This window comes from Oncorhynchus masou, chromosome 32, assembly GCF_036934945.1.
Source record: "Oncorhynchus masou masou isolate Uvic2021 chromosome 32, UVic_Omas_1.1, whole genome shotgun sequence".
Classification (NCBI taxonomy): Eukaryota; Metazoa; Chordata; class Actinopteri; order Salmoniformes; family Salmonidae; genus Oncorhynchus; species Oncorhynchus masou.
In genome coordinates, this window is record NC_088243.1 from 41,393,663 (window position 1) to 41,414,580 (window position 20,918).

The following is a 20,918-nucleotide window of genomic DNA, read 5'->3' on the forward strand; positions in this document are numbered from 1 at the left end:
TGGATCAATGATGGCTAGAAGACCGGTGACGTCGAACGCCGAGCACAGCCCGAACAAGGAGAGGCAACGACTTCGGCAGAAGTCGTGACAATATTGGCCATATACCACACCTCCTCGTGCCTTACTGCTGAATATAGAATGTTGACACTGCGAATAAAGGTAGAATAAAGGTGAATAAAGGCAGACAAACACTGAGTATACAAAACATTAAGACAATGACATGGACTGACCAGGTGAGGGAGAGAATATTTTTTAATTGCATTTTATTTTTGGTTGAGGGGCAGCTGTCAGGGGATCTTGCATGGTTGGTGGACTGGCGGTTGGGAGCTTAGGTTGCTGGTTCGGGTTCCCATTTTGACTTGATGGGAGATCTGTCAACGTGCCCTTGGGCAGGGCGCTTGACCTTGGTTGCTCCTGTGGGTCGCTCTGGATGAGAGATGGTTAGATGACAATGTAATGTAAATGTTGATCGGCTCAACTGCAGGTAGATTGTATGTTTTAATGTTCAATAAAAAATACACACTTTTTGTGCTTATTTTCATGCTCAACCGTTTCCCGTGAGTTTCAAGAATGGTCCACCACCCAAAGAACATCCAGCCAACTTGACACAACTGTGGGAATCATTAGAGTCAACATGGGAACAACATTGGTATACTCAGTGTGTACTAGAAAAAGACAGATGGATAGCTATAGACAGAGAGTGATAGACAGATTGACAATAAAACAGTGTTCCGGACAGACAGTCCTCTCATCTCTTGTGTTCCGTCTCTCCCATATCTGCTTACAGACAGAAAGCCAGTGATAATTACCCCCCAAACTCTCCTAACTGTCCAGAGGTTCGTGCCCAGAGGTTGGGATTGCAGCATTGTCATTGCACCATCTGCATCTCCCACTACCACAGTCAAAAGTCAACACAGGAGTTGTTCAAAGCCCTCCAAGTCTTCCCGCAGCACTCTTTGGCGGATTTTCTCTGATGGCTCAATTGCTGCTGCCCTTCTGTTGAGTCTGAGTAGCTCGCCCACGGACGTTAAGAGATTAGAATCCTACATAGGGCCGACTCCACAAAGTCTAACTAAGAGTAGCTTTTCTCAAGTTCTCTTCCCCACCCTTTAGCTCTCTCAACATTTCAAGATTTGGTTTTATGGTCCATTTTCAGGTCATATTATCTACCTTCAAAAGCCATTTCAGTGAATCTGTATTTCTTATAATTGTTCCAATTCAAAAACTCTGTATTCTTGCAGCCCTCCCCATTATAGACTTTTGATCCATGATTGGAAATGTTAAGATACGTAGTCAGTCTTTTGCTGTTGATCTTCTTATCTAATAAATGTTTGTTTTTTTGCTTTCATTAGTCTATACCGTACAGACACAGCTACCAGATCTATCATTCAAATCTACAGGCCCCTAGTGTATGAGATGTTTATTACCCACCAAGGTGCGCTGTATCAATATCTCCTCTGCCAAGTTAAACACAACGTCTTGGTCTCCACTATTTCATGCTACTTAAACATCCTTCTCAGGTCAAGAATAACAACTAATACAACAAATACAACAAATACAAGTAATAAGAGGAAGTATGTATAGTAATAATGGACTGTGTTACACATGATTTACAAATATAAAGTGTGTAGTGACATGGTCAGGCAGTAAAATAAATAGAACTGCAGTGTTGACTGTGTATGTGCTATAATTATTTGTTATTGTTATTTTTTTAGTTTTTAGGTATTTTCTTAAAACTGCAAAACAAGGGTTTGTAAGTAAGCGTTTCACTGTATGGTCTACTACACCTGTCGTATTCGGCGCATGTGACAGATACAAATTTTATTTTATTTATACGTTTGTGTGTGTGGGTAAGGGTTGGATATGTGGGTAGCCTGTACTAATAATCTCTAAGGTGCAGATAGTCTCTGAGATGCAAATCATTTTTAAGGTGCAGGGAGACAGCTCGGGTTAGCTGTTCAGCAGTCTGATGGCCTGGTGGTAGTAGATGTCTCAGAGCCTGTTGGTCCTATACCCGTTGCTTCGTTACCGCTTGCCAGATGGTAACAGAGTGAACAGTCCATGGCTCGGGTGACTGGAGTCCTTGATTATCTTTTGGGCTTTCCTCAGACACCACCTGGAGTAGATGTCCAGCTTTGTCTCCATCCTCCATTGCCACTCGACTAACCGTATTCCCACCAGTTTACGCCTCTCCACCTGCAGCTTACAATTCGCTTGGCTGAACATTAGTCCACAGTGAGGCATCAGCTCTCCCAAGCTAAATCAATTAGCCTGTCTCCACCTCTGCCATGCAGAGCTCACAGGGCTGACCAGCAATCTCTCCAGAGAGGACCAGGGTTCTGCTGTGGTCTGGCTTTTTCCACTCATTCATTAGCTCAGTAGTTGGAAATAAACCAAGCCAGAATACTGCATTGCTACTGTATGTGTCATGCTGTTTTGGTGATAAGCTCTTATTTAGTCTCAGTCTCTTATATATATGGTATTGTTGAGTTAGATTGGTTAAGGTTTCCGTTTAGAGGATGCGATACACACAATTACTCATGTATCTCTCTCTTTCTCATTTGGTCTGTTATCTTCTTATTATACACACAGATACAAAAACTCCCACTGGGCGCACACTGGTTGAATCAACTTTGTTTCCTCATAATTGAAACTAAATTACATTGATCCGACGTCTGTTCTCAGTGGGATCTCTCTCTCTTATGTAGGAATACTGTATTTTCTACGCAATTATAGCCTGACTGCGTTGCTGTATCCACTGGGAAGGTTCCTAGGTAAAGAGACAAGATCTTTATTTATGTTTACATCTCACTAATTATTGGTCGCAGGTCAGATAAACCGACTCTGGTAGAATGTTTTGAGGCTATACAGTGTTTGTTTACAAACATTGGAGTAAAACAAGCTTATATTTTATATTTTACAACAGTTGAACTAAGCTCATGAGGCATTTAAATATTCTTCAAGAATCAATAGGTATATATCATTCATTTATTTGTAGTAACTGAGGATTCTATTTTTAACTTAAAGGGCATTTATTGCTCTTAGGAGTTCCTATTCCAGGTTTGTCCTCATTTCCTACATCTCAGATGAAGCCCATCTCCAATGGGTCACATACTTTAGAAAGCCATAATGTAACTAGATCTGACAAGACTAAAGGGTAGAGCTGCCATCTTTAGGTGTAACCAGTGGTAGCTCAGAAGTCAGCACTCTTATCGGTGACAGGCTTAAATCCCAGGGAAGGCTTAAGCGATTCATCATGACGCTTAATAATATCATGATTTTTTTTTCTTCTTCACATCACATTCCATATGGTAAAAGGTCAAAGTCATAGATCAAAGTCTAACATAGCGTTTTAGGGGTGTTGATTTACTGATTTAAATCTGATCCACATCGACACATCCTCTCTGAAATATGGTAGTCAAGTTATTATTCAGACTCATTGGCATCTCAATGAAGATTAGCTAGAGACAGGCATAAATTATGAATAACCCTCTAACTTGCTTGAAGTTTATGCTAAGACTATTCCCACACACCTGTGCTTCTGGCAAACAGTGAGAGGCAAACTAAAAAGAGAATCAGGCAAATTATGCTACCCTCTGCATACTGGATATTTAGCTTATTCAAGCCTATCTCAGAATACAACACTGCCTCTAAGACAACAACAAAAAAGCTAGAAATGTACACTTTTTGTTCTCTTGTAGGAAGCAATCACTCCCCTATTTCTGACTACAAATTATCTATAACTGGGCTAATAACTCACTAACTAGCAAAGAATGTGAATAAAATGTACACATGTGGCTACATGCAGCTCTTGCCTTGATCTTAAAACAAGCACATCTCAAAACAAGCAAACCTACTCATGACCACAGCTGTAAACACAGTCCAGTTCAAAGTATATATATGGCACAGATCCATATATGGCAATGGTCAATTTGCATATAGGCTTACTGCAGCTCTGATTGGTTATGCCACACCGGTGTATGTATTATACAGGCTAAGTCATACGCAATAGAATCCTACTCCGATGCGTTCTGCCTATAACAATATCTCCTGCATAGTTTGTTTTGTTTCGGTATGTTGCATTGAAAGTGGCTAATATTGCGTTGAATCGATAACAATTGCCACAGTAAAGCGAAACTTTGATTGTGTTGACTAACATGGAAAACTCTAAAAAGTTGATTTGAAGTCCAATCTCATGCTTCTCTCCATGGGCTGATCTTTCTTCTGCACTCTGGCAGTCTCGGGGCTACTGCACGCAGTTTAGAGGGAACATTGCGTATGAGAGCATAATCCCCTCGAGTGGCTACTTGTAAATCACCGCTATTGTTGATATGCAGTGTCACATGGATCGGCAGACCATTCCATAAAAATGTAGCTCTATAGGAGAAAGCCCTGCCTCTACCTGTTGGCTTAGAAATTCTAGGAACAATAAGCAGGCCTGTGTCTTGTGACTGTAGCATACTGTGCCTTGCGAAAGTATTCGGCCCCCTTGAACTTTGCAACCTTTTGCCACATTTCAGGCTTCAAACATAAAGATATAAAACTGTATTTCTTGTGAAGAATCAACAACAAGTGGGACACAATCATGAAGTGGAACGACATTTATTGGATATTTCAAACTTTTTTAACAAATCAAAAACTGAAAAATTGGGCGTGCAAAATTATTCAGCCCCCTTAAGTTAATACTTTGTAGCGCCACCTTTTGCTGCGATTACAGCTGTAATTCGCTTGGGGTTTGTCTCTATCAGTTTTGCACATCGAGAGACTGAAATTTTTTCCCATTCCTCCATGCAAAACAGGTCGAGCTCAGTGAGGTTGGATGGAGAGCATTTGTGAACAGCAGTTTTCAGTTCTTTCCACAGATTCTCGATTGGATTCAGGTCTGGACTTTGACTTGGCCATTCTAACACCTGGATATGTTTATTTTTGAACCATTCCATTGTAGATTTTGCTTTATGTTTTGGATCATTGTCTTGTTGGAAGACAAATCTCCGTCCCAGTCTCTGGTCTTTTGCAGACTCCATCAGGTTTTCTTCCAGAATGGTCCTGTATTTGGCTCTATCCATCTTCCCATGAATTTTAACCATCTTCCCTGTCCCTGCTGAAGAAAAGCAGGCCCAAACCATGATGCTGCCACCACCATGTTTGACAGTGGGGATGGTGTGTTCAAGGTGATGAGCTGTGTTGCTTTTACGCCAAACATAACGTTTTGCATTGTTGCCAAAAAGTTCAATTTTGGTTTCATCTGACCAGAGCACCTTCTTCCACATGTTTGGTGTGTCTCCCAGGTGGCTTGTGGCAAACTTTAAACGACACTTTTTATGGATATCTTTTTTTTTCCACTCTTCCATAAAGGCCAGATTTGTGCAATATACGACTGATTGTTGTCCTATGGACAGAGTCTCCCACCTCAGCTGTAGATCTCTGCAGTTCATCCAGAGTGATCATGGGCCTCTTGGCTGCATCTCTGATCAGTCTTCTCCGTGTATGAGCTGAACGTTTAGAGGGACGGCCAGGTCTTGGTAGATTTGCAGTGGTCTGATACTCCTTCCATTTCAATATTATCGCTTGCACAGTGATCCTTGGGATGTTTAAAGCTTGGGAAATCTTTTTGTATCCAAATCCGGCTTTAAACTTATCTCGGACCTGCCTGGTGTGTTCCTTGTTCTTCATGATGCTCTCTGCGCTTTTAACGGACCTCTGAGACTATCAGTGCAGGTGCATTTATACGGAGACTTGATTACACACAGGTGGATTGTATTTATCATCATTAGTCATTTAGGTCAACATTGGATCATTCAGAGATCCTCACTGAACTTCTGGAGAGAGTTTGCTGCACTGAAAGTAAAGGGGCTGAATAATTTTGCACGCCCAATTTTTCAGTTTTTGATTTGTTAAAAACGTTTGAAATATCCAATAAATGTCGTTCCGCTTCATGATTGTGTCCCACTTGTTGTTGATTCATCACAAAAAAATACAGTTTTATATCTTTATGTTTGAAGCCTGAAATGTGGCAAAAGGTCGCAAAGTTCGAGGGGGCCAAATACTTTCGCAAGGCACTGTGTCAGGATTTGGCCAGGGTTGTTCCGGGTTTTTGTCAGTAGATGTCCCCATTGTGCTTTTTGTCCCTGTGTTTTTCCCTTGATCCCCATTATTGTTTGCACCTGTGTCTCGTTTCCCCTGATTGTATTTAAACCCTTTGTTTCCCTCAGTTCTGTGCTCTGTGTTTGTATGTTAGCACCCTGCCCTAGTGTTCTGTGTGCTCTTGTCGATTCCGGGTGAAGTTCTTGTGGTATTCTGTTTTTTTGTTTTTGTTTATTTTTTGGTGAGTTTCTTTTGAGGTCTTTTTGTGTTTTTCCTACCACCTTTTGGATTTGCCATTTTTTGTATTTTAGGATTTTTTCTTTATTAAATACACCGTCTTAAGTACTGCTGTGTCTGCCTCATCTTCTGGGTTCTGCTGACTATTCGTGGCTCAGTTGGTTAAGTGACTGTTTCTCACTCCGGAGACCCAGGTTCGAAACCGGGTCCTGACAGAAACACAGAGCCAAAAATGAACCCAGAGGCAGCCAGTTCCCAGGACCTTATTGCCACGCTGTCCCACCACCAGGAGACTGTCCAACGCCACGAAGCCGCCCTGGTTCAGCAAGAGGCCTTAATGGCTAGACATTCTCATCTTCTGTCGGAGATGCTGACTTCCATAAAGCAGATATCTGATCGACTTACCCCGGCAACGGTTCCCGTCCCAGTACCTCAGGTTCACGTACCCATGGCAGTTAACCCCCTGGCTGAACCTCGTCTTCCACCCCCCCCCAACGGTTCTCAGGTGATCCAAGTGCTTGTAAAGGCTTTCTCACTCAATGTTCTCTCTCCTTTGAGCTGCAACCTTCGTCGTTTCCCACCGACCGGTCTAAGATCGCATATATCATTACCCTGCTGTCGGAAAAAGCCCTGGCCTGGGCTACTGCTGTGTGGGATGCCCATAGTTCCTGCTGTGCCAGCTACTCTGCCTTTGCTGAGGAATTCAAACGAGTGTTTCAAGGCCCAAGCAGTGGTTCTGACTCAGCCAAACAGCTCCTGACTCTCCATCAAGGTTGGCGCAGCGTGACGGACTATGCCATCCAGTTCCGCACGGTGGCAGCAGCGAGTGGCTGGAACAACGAGGCGCTCACGGTGTGCTTTCTGAAAGGCCTTTCCGACACTATCCAAGATGAACTGGCCACTCGGGAACCACCGGACAATCTCGAGTCCCTGATCAAGTTGGCCTCACGCATTGACCAGCGTCTGAGAGAGAGAGAACTCAACCGTAGACCTCTAGCCCCTATCAGTCCCAGCTCCGAGTCCCCACCTTTATCATCGCTGGCTCCACCGGAACCCAGGCAGATTGGACGCATCTCCCAGGCTGAGAGAGACCGCCGGATGAGGGAGCGACGCTGTCTATATTGCGGCAAACCGGGCCATTTCCGTTCCACGTGTCCCGGGCTCCAGGGAAACGCTCTGTCCCGTACAGACCGGGGGGAACTGTAACGGGAAACATAACCTCCTCCCATCCGTCCAACTCCCGTCTGCTCATTCCTTCAAGCCTTGGTAGACTCTGGAGCCGCAGGTAACTTCATGGATGGTGTCTGGGCGAAGGAGAATGGCGTTCCCTCTGAACCTCTAAGTGACCCCATGAGGGTTACTACATTGGATGGAAGCCCTTTGGGATCTGGACTTGTCACTCATGTCACTACCTCCTTGAGACTTTCAGTTTCACAACACCAGGAATTGATGAACTTTCATTTGATCTCCTGTTCCGAGTTCCCTCTCGTCCTTGGATACCCCTGGCTTCACAGCCATAACCCTCACATCGACTGGTCTGTGGGCACTATCAAGCAGTGGGGTCCTACGTGCCAAGCTACTTGTATTTTCCAGAATTCCCCGAGTTCTACTCCCGAGTCTTTAGAATCCATCGACCTGACCCGAGTTCCCGAGTGTTACCATGACCTCAAACTGGTGTTTAGCAAACAGAGGGCCACCATGCTACCACCCCATAGATCTTACGATTGCCCCATCGACCTGTTTCCGGGCACTTGCCCCCCAGGGGTCGGATCTTTTCCCTATCTCCACCCGAACGAGCTGCTATGGATACCTACATCAAGGACTCTCTGGAAGCAGGCCTCATGCGTCCATCAACCTCCCCGGCGGGAGCAGGGTTTTTCTTTGTGGCCAAGAAAGATGGTGGATTACGTCCTTGCATCGACTACCGGGGACTCAATGACATAACCGTCCGTAACCGTTACCCGCTACCCCTTATGGCCACAGCCTTCGAGCTGCTCCAGGAAGCAGTTGTTTTCACTAAGCTTGACCTGCGGAACGCATACCATCTTGTGCGGATCAGACCTGGTGACGAGTGGAAGACCGCTTTCAACACGCCTACTGGTCACTATGAATACTTGGTGATGCCCTTCGGCCTGACCAACGCCCCAGCGGTGTTCCAAGCGCTCATAAACGATGTGCTTAGGGATATGCTTAACATATTTGTGTTCGTTTACTTGGATGACATCCTCATCTTTTCGAGCTCCCTTCAAGAACACACTAAGCATGTCAGACAAGTACTCAAACGCCTCCTGGACAGCCATCTGTACGTTAAGCCGGAAAAATGTGAATTCCATTCATCCCGAGTACAATTCCTGGGATTTGTAGTGGAACCCGGTCGAGTCCAAATGGACCCTAGGAAGGTAGGGGCGGTAGCGGATTGGCCCACCCCCAAATCCGTTAAGGATGTTCAGCGTTTCCTGGGCTTCACAAACTTTTACCGCAAGTTCATCAAGAACTTCAGTTTGGTGGCAGCTCCTCTCTCAGCTTTAACCAAAGGTGGCAATGCAAGGTTTGTGTGGGGAAGAGAAGCTGAGACGGCCTTCCAAGGACTCAAGCAGCGCGTCCTCTCTGCTCCCATCCTGATACTACCGACTACGGATGAACCATTTGTGGTGGAGGTAGACGCATCTGAGGTTGGTGTTGGAGCTGTCCTGTCTCAGAGGGTGAAGACAAGAAGCTTCATCCGTGCGCTTTCTTCTCACACCGGCTTACCCCGACTGAGAGGAACTACGATGTGGGGGATCGTGAACTCCTAGCGGTTAAGATGGCATTGAAGGAATGGAGACACTGGCTCGAGGGGGCTTCTCACCCGTTTCAAGTGCTTACGGACCACAAAAATCTGGAGTATATCCAGCAGGCGAAGCGATTGAACTCTAGACAAGCTAGATGGTCTCTTTTCTTCAATCGATTCCAGTTTATCCTCACCTATCGGCCCGGGTCGAAGAATCTCAAACCGGATGCCCTGTCCCGAGTCTACGCTCCTGCCATTCGAGATGACACGGACATGCCTGTCCTTCCTGCTGCTAAGATTGTGGCTCCGATCTCGTGGCAAGTTGAGGATACTGTGAGACGTGCTCAAGCTAGCGAACCGGACCCTAAAGGAGGCCCTGCCAATCGGTTGTTTGTCCCCAAGGCAGTGAGGACTCAGGTCCTTCTGTGGGGGCACTCCTCTCGCCTCACCTGTCATCCGGGCGTAGGTCGCACCTTGGAGTTCATCCAGCGTAAGTTCTGGTGGCCTACCATAAGAGAAGACGTTGCCACTTTCGTCAATGCCTGCCCCGTGTGCTGCCAGGGCAAATCTTCTCACCTCCGCCCTCAAGGACTCCTTCACCCTTTACCTGTTCCCCACAGACCCTGGTCCCATATCTCATTGGACTTTATTACTGGACTTCCTCCATCCCATGGCAATACTACTATCCTAGTCATAATCGACAGGTTTTCAAAGGCGGCCAGGTTCGTCCCTCTGACTAAGTTACCTTCTGCCAAGGAAACGGCTGAGTTGGTAATTAATCATGTGTTCCGAGTCTTCGGCATTCCTCAAGATGTGGTTTCTGACAGAGGTCCCCAGTTCGCCTCAAGGTTTTGGAAGGCCTTCTGCCAACTCATGGGGGCTTCTGCCAGTCTATCTTCAGGGTACCATCCGGAGTCCAACGGCCAAACAGAGAGGATGAATCAAGAGCTGGAAACCACCCTCCGATGTATGACTCGTGACAACCCGTCCACATGGTCATCCTTTATTGTTTGGGCCGAATACGCGCACAACACCTTGCGCTCCTCCTCCACTGGTATGTCCCCGCACGAGTGTCAGTTTGGCTATGCTCCTCCATTGTTCCCGGACCAGGAGGCAGAAGTCAGAGTGCCTTCAGCCTTGAGGTTCGTCAGACGCTGTCGGCTTATGTGGAGGAAGACCCGTCTTAATCTGATGCGTTCCTCACAGAGGTATCAACAACAAGCCAACAGACGTCGCCGTCCCGGGCCTACCCTGCGCCCCGGCCAGAGAGTCTGGCTTTCCACAAGAGACTTACCTCTACGGGTGGAGTCTCGCAAGCTGTCCCAAAATACATCGGTCCCTTCAAGGTTGCCAGGAGAGTTAACCCAGTTTCTTATCGCCTACACTTACCCAGATCCCTTAAGATTAATCCCACATTTCACGTGTCATTGTTAAAACCTGTTGTTTTTTCTCCCCTTGTCCCGGCAGACAGACCTCCCCCTCCGCCTCGTGTCATTGGAGGCCAGCCGGCTTATACCGTCCACCGGATACTGGATTCCCGCCGGGTGCAGCGGTCCTGGCAGTATCTGGTGGACTGGGAAGGCTACGGTCCTGAGGAGCGCTCCTGGGTTCCTGCCAAAGACATCCTGGACCCTGACCTCATTCGTCAGTTCAGGGTCCTCCACCCTGAGAGAGCTGGTAGGAACGTCAGGAGCCGTTCCTAGGGGGGATTCTGTCAGGATTTGGCCAGGGTTGTTCCGGGTTTTTGTCAGTAGATGTCCCCATTGTGCTTTTTGTCCCTGTGTTTTTCCCTTGATCCCCATTATTGTTTGCACCTGTGTCTCGTTTCCCCTGATTGTATTTAAACCCTTTGTTTCCCTCAGTTCTGTGCTCTGTGTTTGTATGTTAGCACCCTGCCCTAGTGTTCTGTGTGCTCTTGTCGATTCCGGTGAAGTTCTTGTGGTATTCTGTTTTTTTGTTTTTGTTTATTTTTTGGTGAGTTTCTTTTGAGGTCTTTTTGTGTTTTTTCCTACCACCTTTTGGATTTGCCATTTTTTGTATTTTAGGATTTTTTCTTTATTAAATACACCGTCTTAAGTACTGCTGTGTCTGCCTCATCTTCTGGGTTCTGCTGACTATTCGTGGCTCAGTTGGTTAAGTGACTGTTTCTCACTCCGGAGACCCAGGTTCGAAACCGGGTCCTAACACACTGTACATGTAGGCATGTACAGCAGGACCAAATCAGAGGGATAGGTAGGAGCAAGTCCATGTAATACTTTGTAGGTTAGCAGCAAAACCTTGATAGTGTTGAGAGGCTAGAACTGGAGTAATCTGATCACATTTGGGGGTTCTAGTCAAGATTCTAGCAGCCGTATTTAGCACTAACTGAAGTTTATTTAGTGCCTTATCCGTGTAGCTGGAAAGTAAAGCATAGCAGTAGTCTAATCTTGAAGTGACAAAATATTTTTGTGACAAACAATTTCAGATTTTTGCCAGCAAGACGAGAGGGCTGCCCCAGAATTTCTATTTTACCATTAAAATGCATGGTACCCATATAATTATTAGCTAGCTAGATTACTACATAGCTAGATATCTAATTTGGTAGCTATCGGTTATATCTGAGATATGATTCCTAAAAATAGTAAGCCAGTTGTAATTTGGAGCTAAAACGACTGGCTAGTGATTCAATATGTAGCTAGCTCGCCAGACAGAGAGGGCTGTGGCAGGGTTGCTATTTTCCCAGTAAAATGAAGCTAATCTAACTATGATCCCCATAGCTAGAAATATTAGCTAGCTGCCTAGATATATATCTCATGAGGTGTATGTTTATCTGGGATATGATTCCAAAAAAATAGTAGTGAAGTCTGCTGGCTGTTGATTGCAAGAATTAAAAGCCTAACCCTCATGATGATAACTAAACCAGCTAGATAATGGCTTTTGAAAGCTCAGGCTCAATGATGCATTTTATAAACACAACATGCAACATTTCAAAGATATTACTGAAGTACAGTGCATATAATGAAATCGGTCAATGAAAATAAATTCATTAGGCCCTAATATATGGATTTTATATCATTTTTTCCCCACAAAATGGCTTTATTACAGACATAAATACCCCTCAGCCGTTTATTGTCCCCAGAACAAGGTGCACCTGTGTAATTATCATGCTGTTTAAAACCTCTTTGGGCTAGACGTGCCGCTAGCAGCACACCTCGACAACATCCGGTGAAATTGCAGAGCGCGAAATTCAAAATACAAAAATCATAATATTAAACATTCATGAAAATACAAGTGTCTTACATCATTTAAAAGCTTAACTTCTTTTTATTCCAGCCGCTTTGTCAGATTTCAAAAAGGCTTTATGGCAAAAGCATATCATACGATTATCTGAGGACAGCGCCACGCATACAAAAGCATTAAAACCATTTTCCAAACCAGCAGAGGCGTCACGAAAGTCAGAAATAGCGATAAAATAAATCACTTATCTTTGAATATCTTCCTCTGTTTGCAATCCCAAGGGTCCCAGCTACATAACAAATGGTAGTTTTGTTCGATAAAGTCCTTTTTTATATCCCAAAAAAGTCAGTTAAGATAGCGCGCTTGATTCAGTCATCCAGCTGTTCCCCTCATTCAAAATGCATACAAAGGAATCCCAAAAGTTACCAACAAACTTCATCCAAACAAGTCAAACAACGTTTCTAATCAATCCTCAGGTACCCCAATATGTAAATAAATGATACAATTTAAGATGGAGAATAGTATGTTCATTTCCGGAGATAAATAACGAAGTGCGCTCCCTTATCCACGCGTGCCACAAGACTACAGTCAAAATGAGAGCCACCTAGAAAAATGACAAATACTAGAAATGTTTTCAAAAAACAAGCCTGAAACTCTTTCTAATAACTGATCTATTGGAAGCCATAGGAACTGCAATCTGGGAGGATTTCCTTTGATTTTCCCATAGACAGCCATTTCAATGGGTGGTGACCTCAACAAAAAAAATCAAAATGGATTCTCCTCGGGTTTTCGCCTGCCATATCAGTTCTGTTATACTCACACACATTGTTTTAACAGTTTTAGAAACGTTTTCTATCCAATACTACCAATTATATGCATATCCTAGCTACTGAGCCTGAGTAACAGGCATTTTACTTTGGGCACCTCAGTCATCTGAACTTCCAAATACTGCCCCCTATCCCTGAGAAGTTTCTTGATATCCACATCTGTCAGGTGGGCGGATTATCTTGGCAAAGTAGAAATGCTCACGAACAGGGATATTAACACATTTGTGCACAACATTTGAGATAAATGTATGGAACATTTGTGGGATTTTTTTATTTCAGATCATGAAACATGGGACCAAAACGTTACACTTTACATTTTTGTTCAGTGTACTATTGGGCCTATACAGTATGTAAATTAGGTCTATGGTTTTTATAGGACAGTGGTGCACTGTCATCTCTCAGACCTTCATGAGGAGGCAATCAATAGACAGAGACCAGGCAGTCAATAGAAGCTGTCCCCATGGTGACAAGGACAGGCAGGGGCTGGTGAGACTGGACAACATGCTGCTGAGGCTGCAGACAATCACACACTCTCACAGCCTAGATGAACCTAGGTGAACTTCAACGTACTGGAGGACTACTGTAGAAATTGTTGGCTTTACAGGAAAGATAGTAATATTGATTTGTGTCGCGCCTAAATGCAAGGGCGAGCAGTTATGCATTGTAAGGGATAAACATTGTTTTAGGTTGTGTGTAATATGTTTTGGTGCATATACAGTAGCAGTCAAAAGTTTGGACATACCTACTCATTCAAAGGTTTTTCATTATTCTTACTATTTTCTACATTGCAGAATAATAGTGAAGGCATCAAAACTATAAAATAAAACATGGAATCATGTAGTAACCAAAAAAGTGTTAAACAAATCAAAATACATTTTATTTTTGAGAATCCTCAAGGTAGCCACCCTATACCTTGATGACAGCTTTGCACACTCTTGGCACGTGTATGCCATGTTAAAAGTTAATTTGTGGATTTTCTTTCCTTCTTAATGTGTTTGAGCCAATCAGTTGTGTTGTGACAAGGTAGGGGTGGTATACAGAAGATAGCCCTATTCGGTAAAAGACCAAGTCCATATTATGGCAAGAACAGCTCAAATAAGCAAAGAGAAATGACGGTCCATCATTACTTCAAGACATGGAGGTCAGTTCATCCGGAACATGTCAAGACCTAGAGTTACCTCTGCTGCAGAGGATAAGTTCATTAGAGTTAACTGCACCTCAGATAGCAGCCCAAATAAATGCTCCTGAGAGTTCATGTAACAGACACATCTCAACATCAACTGTTTAGAGGAGACTGTGTAAATCGTTGAATTGCTGCAAAGAAACCTCGACTAAAGGACACCAATAATAAGAAGAGACTTGCTTGGCCAAGAAACACAAGCAGTGCATATTACACTGGTGGATATCTGTCCTTTGGTCTGAGTCCAAATTGGATTTTTGGTTCCAACCGCCGTGTCTTTGTGAGACACAGAGTAGGTGAATGGAGGATCTCCGCATGTGTAGTTCCCACCGTGAAGCATGCAGAAGGAGGTGTGATGGTATGGGGGTGCTTTTCTGGTGACACTGTGTGTTTTATTTAGAATTCAAGGCACACTTAACTGGCATGGTCACCACAGCATTCTGCAGCGATGCGCCATCCCAGCTGGTTTGCACTTACTGGGACTATCATTTGTTTTTCAAAAGGCCAATGACCCAAAGCACACATCCAGGCTGTGTAAGGGCTATTTGACCAAGGAGAGTGATGGAGTGCTGTATCAGATGACCTGGCCTCCACAATCACCTGACCTCAACCCAATTGAGATGGTTTGGGATGAGTTTAACTGCAGAGTGAAGGAAAAGCAGCCAACAAGTGCTCAGTATATGGGGGAACTCCTTCAAGAGTGTTGGAAAACCATTACTCATGAAGCTGGTTGAGAGAATGCCACGAGTGTGCAAAGCTATCATCAAGGCAAAGGGGGGCTACTTTGTAGAATCTCACATTTTAAATATATTTTGATTTGTTTAACACTTTTTTGGTTACTACAGGATTCCATGTGTTATTTCATAGTTTTGATGTCTTCACTATTATTCTACAATGTAGCAAATAGTACAAATAAAAACACTTGAATGAATAGGTGTGTCCAAACTTTTGACTGGTACTGTATGCGTTTAATATACTATGTATATGAGAAAATGTTTGATCACAGAATATTCCATAAATTTCCAGAAAATAAAACAGCTGTAACTCATTCACTGTAAAGGGTATTACTATTCTGATTTCAGATGATCAATCCTTACAACATAAAGAAGATGAAACATGCTCTTAAGTTTTTTCTCCACCTTCATTAGGATGTTGTGTAAAAGGCAGTTTGGGGAAAATAACAGATTTTTGTTTAAGATACAGTACACATTTTCACAGGTGTTTCTCGCGACTGATTACCATTTGATTGATGCCGTGCTATTGTATGTTATATCATTTGAAAGGGCTGTTTCTCAGCTTTCAAAATATGTATCATGTTTTCAGATATGGGTTGACACCAGCAAATATTGCTCATTAAATGCATGCAGAGGTCATGGTCTGAGTAAATTCTGGAATTCCAAAACTCTCCTTCCGGTTATACAACAATGCCAATATGGTGATTTACAGGTACAGTTAGCTGGTGTTCTAAAGCCTACTGTTTCCACTCCCCTTTAATATTGTATTAACAATCTTGCATGTATGTAATGGCTGAACATAAGGGTTGAGGTAAAAATATGCCTCATAGCATGAGATGCCAGAGGTCGAGCTCACATATTGTTCATTCTTATGTGCATGCACTGCATGTAGGATATTTTATGTAGGTGGGATTGTTGGCGGTTTGAAATGGTGACTCGTATGTACTTCTAATGCACACTTTCCTTCTCTATCTTTCCCCTTCTAAGGTTGTCATGCTTCAATTGAAGCTTGGACTTTCGGGAAGCAAAACCAGAACAGAAGCTGTGCAGTACTGTTACTTCCCATCTGGACATCACACCTGAATGCTTAACTGACCAACAAAGCTTTGACAGGAAAACAGTGAACACACATCAAAAATCAATATTTGCACATTCTGTGCTTCATCCAACTGGGAATCTGCAAATGCCTTGTTCTTTATCAAATTGAGTGGTGAATTTCTAAGGCCAAGCCAAAAACATTTGGAATGAAGAAGTGAAGCAGACTTTTCCCCCCTTGATGTGGATCATGTTAACATTCTAGTTAACCCTCAATATCAACAAGACTGGACTGCCCAGGCTTTGGAGCTGAGCGCAAATTAAATGAACCCTGGTTCAGCTTAAAATGAGTACAGAGTGAGACAACCCTGTGTATCACCATTATCTTTCAGTGTAGATTTTACCCACTGAGAGTTATTGAAACAGGAGGAGACCATGAAAGCAGCAGTTGATAGGAAGTCAGGGTCTGAGGTGTTGTGCTCGGCCTGGCTGGAGTGGAGATAAGAGCTTGGGCGAGAGAGAAAACAGAGTTTGATGAGACAAGCAGAATACAAATCAGTGTCTACTGTCCCTCAGCCAGATGGCCGAATCAAACCAATATTAGTGTGTCTGCTGAAATGGACAGTGATTCAGCAACTATAATGGCTTTATTGGTTATGCATTGAAATTGTACGAGCATAATCAAAAGCTCTAATATGAAACTAAATAGCAATCACCTTTTTTGTAAATCTCAATTTTGGAGATTTTGTCTCAGAACCCAGTGTATCTCCAAGAATGAAATTATGGATAAAGGATCCATCAGGTCCCATGGATACGTGTGACAACCAACAGTGACACCCATCAATGCAGCCCTCGCACTATGCCGAGAAGACAAAGGAAAGCATAGGCCCTGATTTGATTGTGGTCATGTGGCACATCTAGACCTTGAACAAAGGAAAAGGCAAGATGGATCAGGATAATAGCTCCATTGATCCGTTCTTCACCAACGCCACGGAGAGCTCTGAACCCACAGAGGCACTATGGGACAAAGCCACTCTCCTGGGGCTCCAGATCTTCCTGTCAGCCATCCTGGCAATCGTCACCCTGGCCACCGTGCTGTCCAATGCCTTTGTCATCGCAACCATATTCCTGACTCGGAAGCTACACACGCCAGCCAACTTTCTGATTGGCTCGCTGGCTGTGACAGACCTGCTGGTGTCCATCCTGGTCATGCCTATCAGTATCTTGTACACAGTGAGTAAGACCTGGGCCCTGGGGCAGATTGTCTGCGACATCTGGCTGTCATCGGACATCACCTTCTGCACTGCCTCCATCCTGCACCTGTGCGTCATCGCGCTGGACCGCTACTGGGCCATCACTGACGCCCTGGAGTACTCCAAGCGTCGGACAATGCGTCGAGCGGGCCTGATGATAACGGTGGTATGGGTGATCTCCATCTCCATCTCCATGCCGCCGCTCTTCTGGAGGCAGGCCAAGGCCAACGAGGAGGTGATGGAGTGCATAGTGAACACGGATCAGATCTCCTACACGCTCTACTCCACCTTCGGGGCGTTCTACGTTCCCACTGTTTTGCTGATCATCCTCTACGGCCGGATCTACGTGGCAGCCCGCTCACGCATCTTTAAGACACCAGTGTCGTGCGGCAAGCGTTTCACCACGGCCCAGCTCATCCAGACGTCGGCCGGCTCCTCCATTTGCTCCATCAACTCCGCCTCCAACCAAGAGGGCCACCTGCACCCCGGAGGGGGAGGCAACACGGGAGGAGTGGCAGTAAACGGAGGTGGAGGAAGTAGTGGTGGGTCGCCTCTCTTCAATAACTGCGTGACGGTGAAGTTGGCTGACAGTGTGCTGGAGAGGAAACGTCTGTGCACCGCTCGGGAGAAGAAGGCCACCAAGACGCTAGGCATCATCCTGGGAGCCTTCATCGTGTGTTGGCTACCCTTTTTCGTGGTCACCCTGGTACTGGCCATCTGCAAAGAATGCTGGTTCCACCCAGTGCTCTTCGACGTGTTCACCTGGCTTGGCTACCTAAACTCGCTCATCAATCCCGTTATCTACACTGCCTTCAATGACGAGTTCAAACTGGCCTTCCACAAACTCATCAAGTTCAAGAGATGCTACTAAGGGAATGCAAGTATTGTACATACAAAATATATCAGCGTTTCCCAAACGTGGGGTCTCCTGATTTGAAAATGGGATTGCGAGAGAAACTCTGAAGAAAAAAATAAATAATTGTGCTTGGTTCATAAAACAGGGATTACGTCAGTTGTAATTAATGTGGTTCTAATTTTTTTATGTGGTTCTATTTTTTTTTGGGGGGGGGGTATAAACTACAAAATATTATGATCCCGTCACTGAAAGATAAGACTCAGGAACATGTATGCGTCTTCGGTGTCCCTCTACAATGCCCACAAGCCTCATTAGAACAGAGTGGACAAGACCAGGTACTAAGTCAGACTGTGGAGAAAAGCACATCATTCGCTAGTTTTCCATCCAATTTGTAACAGATTTTCATGCGAATATTCTCAAATCTGCCTAAAACAATATGCGCCATCAAACTGAATTGTTGAGGATAAAACGATGTGCATGATGACGTAGTGCACATAAAAGTAACTTTTGCCGTTCAATCCCCATGTACCAAATTAAAAGTACAAGTTAAATGGGTTTCCATCACATTTTCAACTCAACTGATGGTTTTGCGTTATATTGCAAATGTGCCCTCTCTGGTTTTGGCACATGCGCTGTAGCCAACAGTTCGCAGATACAGTGCAGGTAGGCTACCTACATTGAGATTATTATGGATAAGGGCGAGATTATTTGTACTAATGAATGACGTTTTATTTTCTTGTGAAATCGCCAATTGGCAACGCATCCCGTATGTGATTAATTGACACAAACAAACATTAAAATAATTCACTATGGTAATTAAATGAGAATTCTTATCCCCGGTGTTCTCTGCATTGCGCATCGCGAACAGAGTGAGAGAAAAAAGTCAGGTAAAAATCAATACATAAGTAGCCTAAATAAGGTTGTTTTTGTCAAACGGAAGCCAACCATCGATCATCATGTCACAAGAATATGACTTTCAATATTTATTGAAAAGGAGCATCAAACTCATCACCTTGCACATTCACCTCCCTGTGAAGTTCATCATAATTTATTTAATCTTATTTAATAAACTGCATGATTTCCCAAGTCATAATGGGCGGACCACACAACATAGAGTGATGATGGTTATTACAGTATATCAATAGTTGTACATAAAGGCGTTTCCACATTCATTTTTCTCATAATTAATTTTACCCACACAAAAATATCCCATCATGTCTAATGAAAAAATTGTCTGTCAGCATTTATACAATTATACAGGCAATTCATGTTTCCTTCTGCCCGTTTTGATTTTTTTCATGCATCAGTTAATTAATCTGCATGAAATGGTTGGATCAAAACATGGTTATTGAACTTCTTTTCTACATAGAAGATCATACTAAACGGTTGCCTGATTATCTTCTGAACTTCCCAATACCTTTCTGATGCATTTCAGTCACTTCAAACCATACTTCCTTCAGCATGAAATACTGTCAAAGTACTATTAGACTGATTTGTAATAACTGTCATATACCCAATTAAAAAAGTAAACATTAGCCATTGATTACATCACTTTTTTTTACAGGATGGGGTCGCGGAAAAATGTGGATATCGAAATGGGTCTCTCGCAATTCTTAGTAAATACCGGTATGGGAATATATGGTCTATTCATATAAACTCTGTACTGTGGCATTTGTTCATGTTGTAAACACATGCTCATTGTGTTTGGTCTCTGTACATTTGTTGTACATTGGAACTTCATTGACATGCTTATGAAGTGCAATACATCTTTCAGATATTTCCTTACTAGAAATGTATGCATGCATAAAGAAAAATGGACTATGAAACTCATTATAAATGAGGGTTTGGGTTGGGATATTACAGACCCCAAAGGAACAGACTTATCATACATGTTTGAGACAAATGAACAAGTCTCTAAAGAATAAGAACTGGTCCTTCTTTGGATGAAAGACATAAGGTAATTAATACGTGGATTATAATTGAGCAGTGGATTATAAGGCCCCATTGGACTGGGAAAGACATGGTAAAATGTTACAGAAGTGTCACATACAGAGGCCGATCTTCCTTAACACGTCTGTGGTACAGTACAATAGAGAAATACGTATATAAAGATTCAGTCTTACTGTGTCTCTCTATGTGGCTGCATTTGTTTATGTGTAGGAGTTGTCAAGTTGCTCTAGGTGTAATGATGTGTGGGGAGGGGGAGTTGCAGTGAATGAAATGTGGACTTATTTTTCACCTGTGGCATCAGCTTATTGTATCCAACTGATTCAACTTTAAACATTATCCACATTCGAGGAGCCTGACTTCTCTATGTAGGAGACAGCATTTACCTTTGGATTGAACCTAAAAATGAATTACGTCCTGTTCCTTGGCAACAAATGAATCTGCATAAGCTACTGTAAACCCACTGGGCACACAGTGGTTGAGTCAACGTTGTTTCAATCTCATTTGTCAGCCGTTTGTGACGGGGAATCTATGTGGGAAAAAGTCAATCACTACTGTTTTCATATTTTTAACCAGCATAGTAAACATTGAAATTAAGTTAACTTCAATTTACAATGACTTAAAGTAACAGGTTGTTACATCAAAGTAATTTCAATCAGAACTATGCATATGTTGAAAATCTTTTAATTGCATTGAAAAAAATTTCATCCTATAGTCATTATCTATTGGTTGAAATTATTTCGAATTTTATATTTTACCTATTATTTGACCTTCTTTCA

At 43.5% G+C, this 20,918-nt stretch overlaps 1 protein-coding gene across 1 annotated transcript; it reads left to right on the forward strand.

Moving 5' to 3' along the window:
• The first annotated feature begins 17,028 nt into the window (after nt 1–17,028).
• Nucleotides 17,029–18,207, forward strand: LOC135526994 (5-hydroxytryptamine receptor 1D-like). Its single transcript, XM_064955666.1, has one exon. The coding sequence runs from the start codon at nt 17,029–17,031 to the stop codon at nt 18,205–18,207; it is 1,179 nt and encodes a 392-aa protein (XP_064811738.1).
• Nucleotides 18,208–20,918: the final 2,711 nt, after the last annotated feature.

What these genes read in the sequence shown, in the direction of transcription:
- LOC135526994 (XM_064955666.1), top strand. Translation starts at nt 17,029, where the DNA reads ATGGATCAGGATAATAGCTCCATTGATCCGTTCTTCACCAACGCCACG.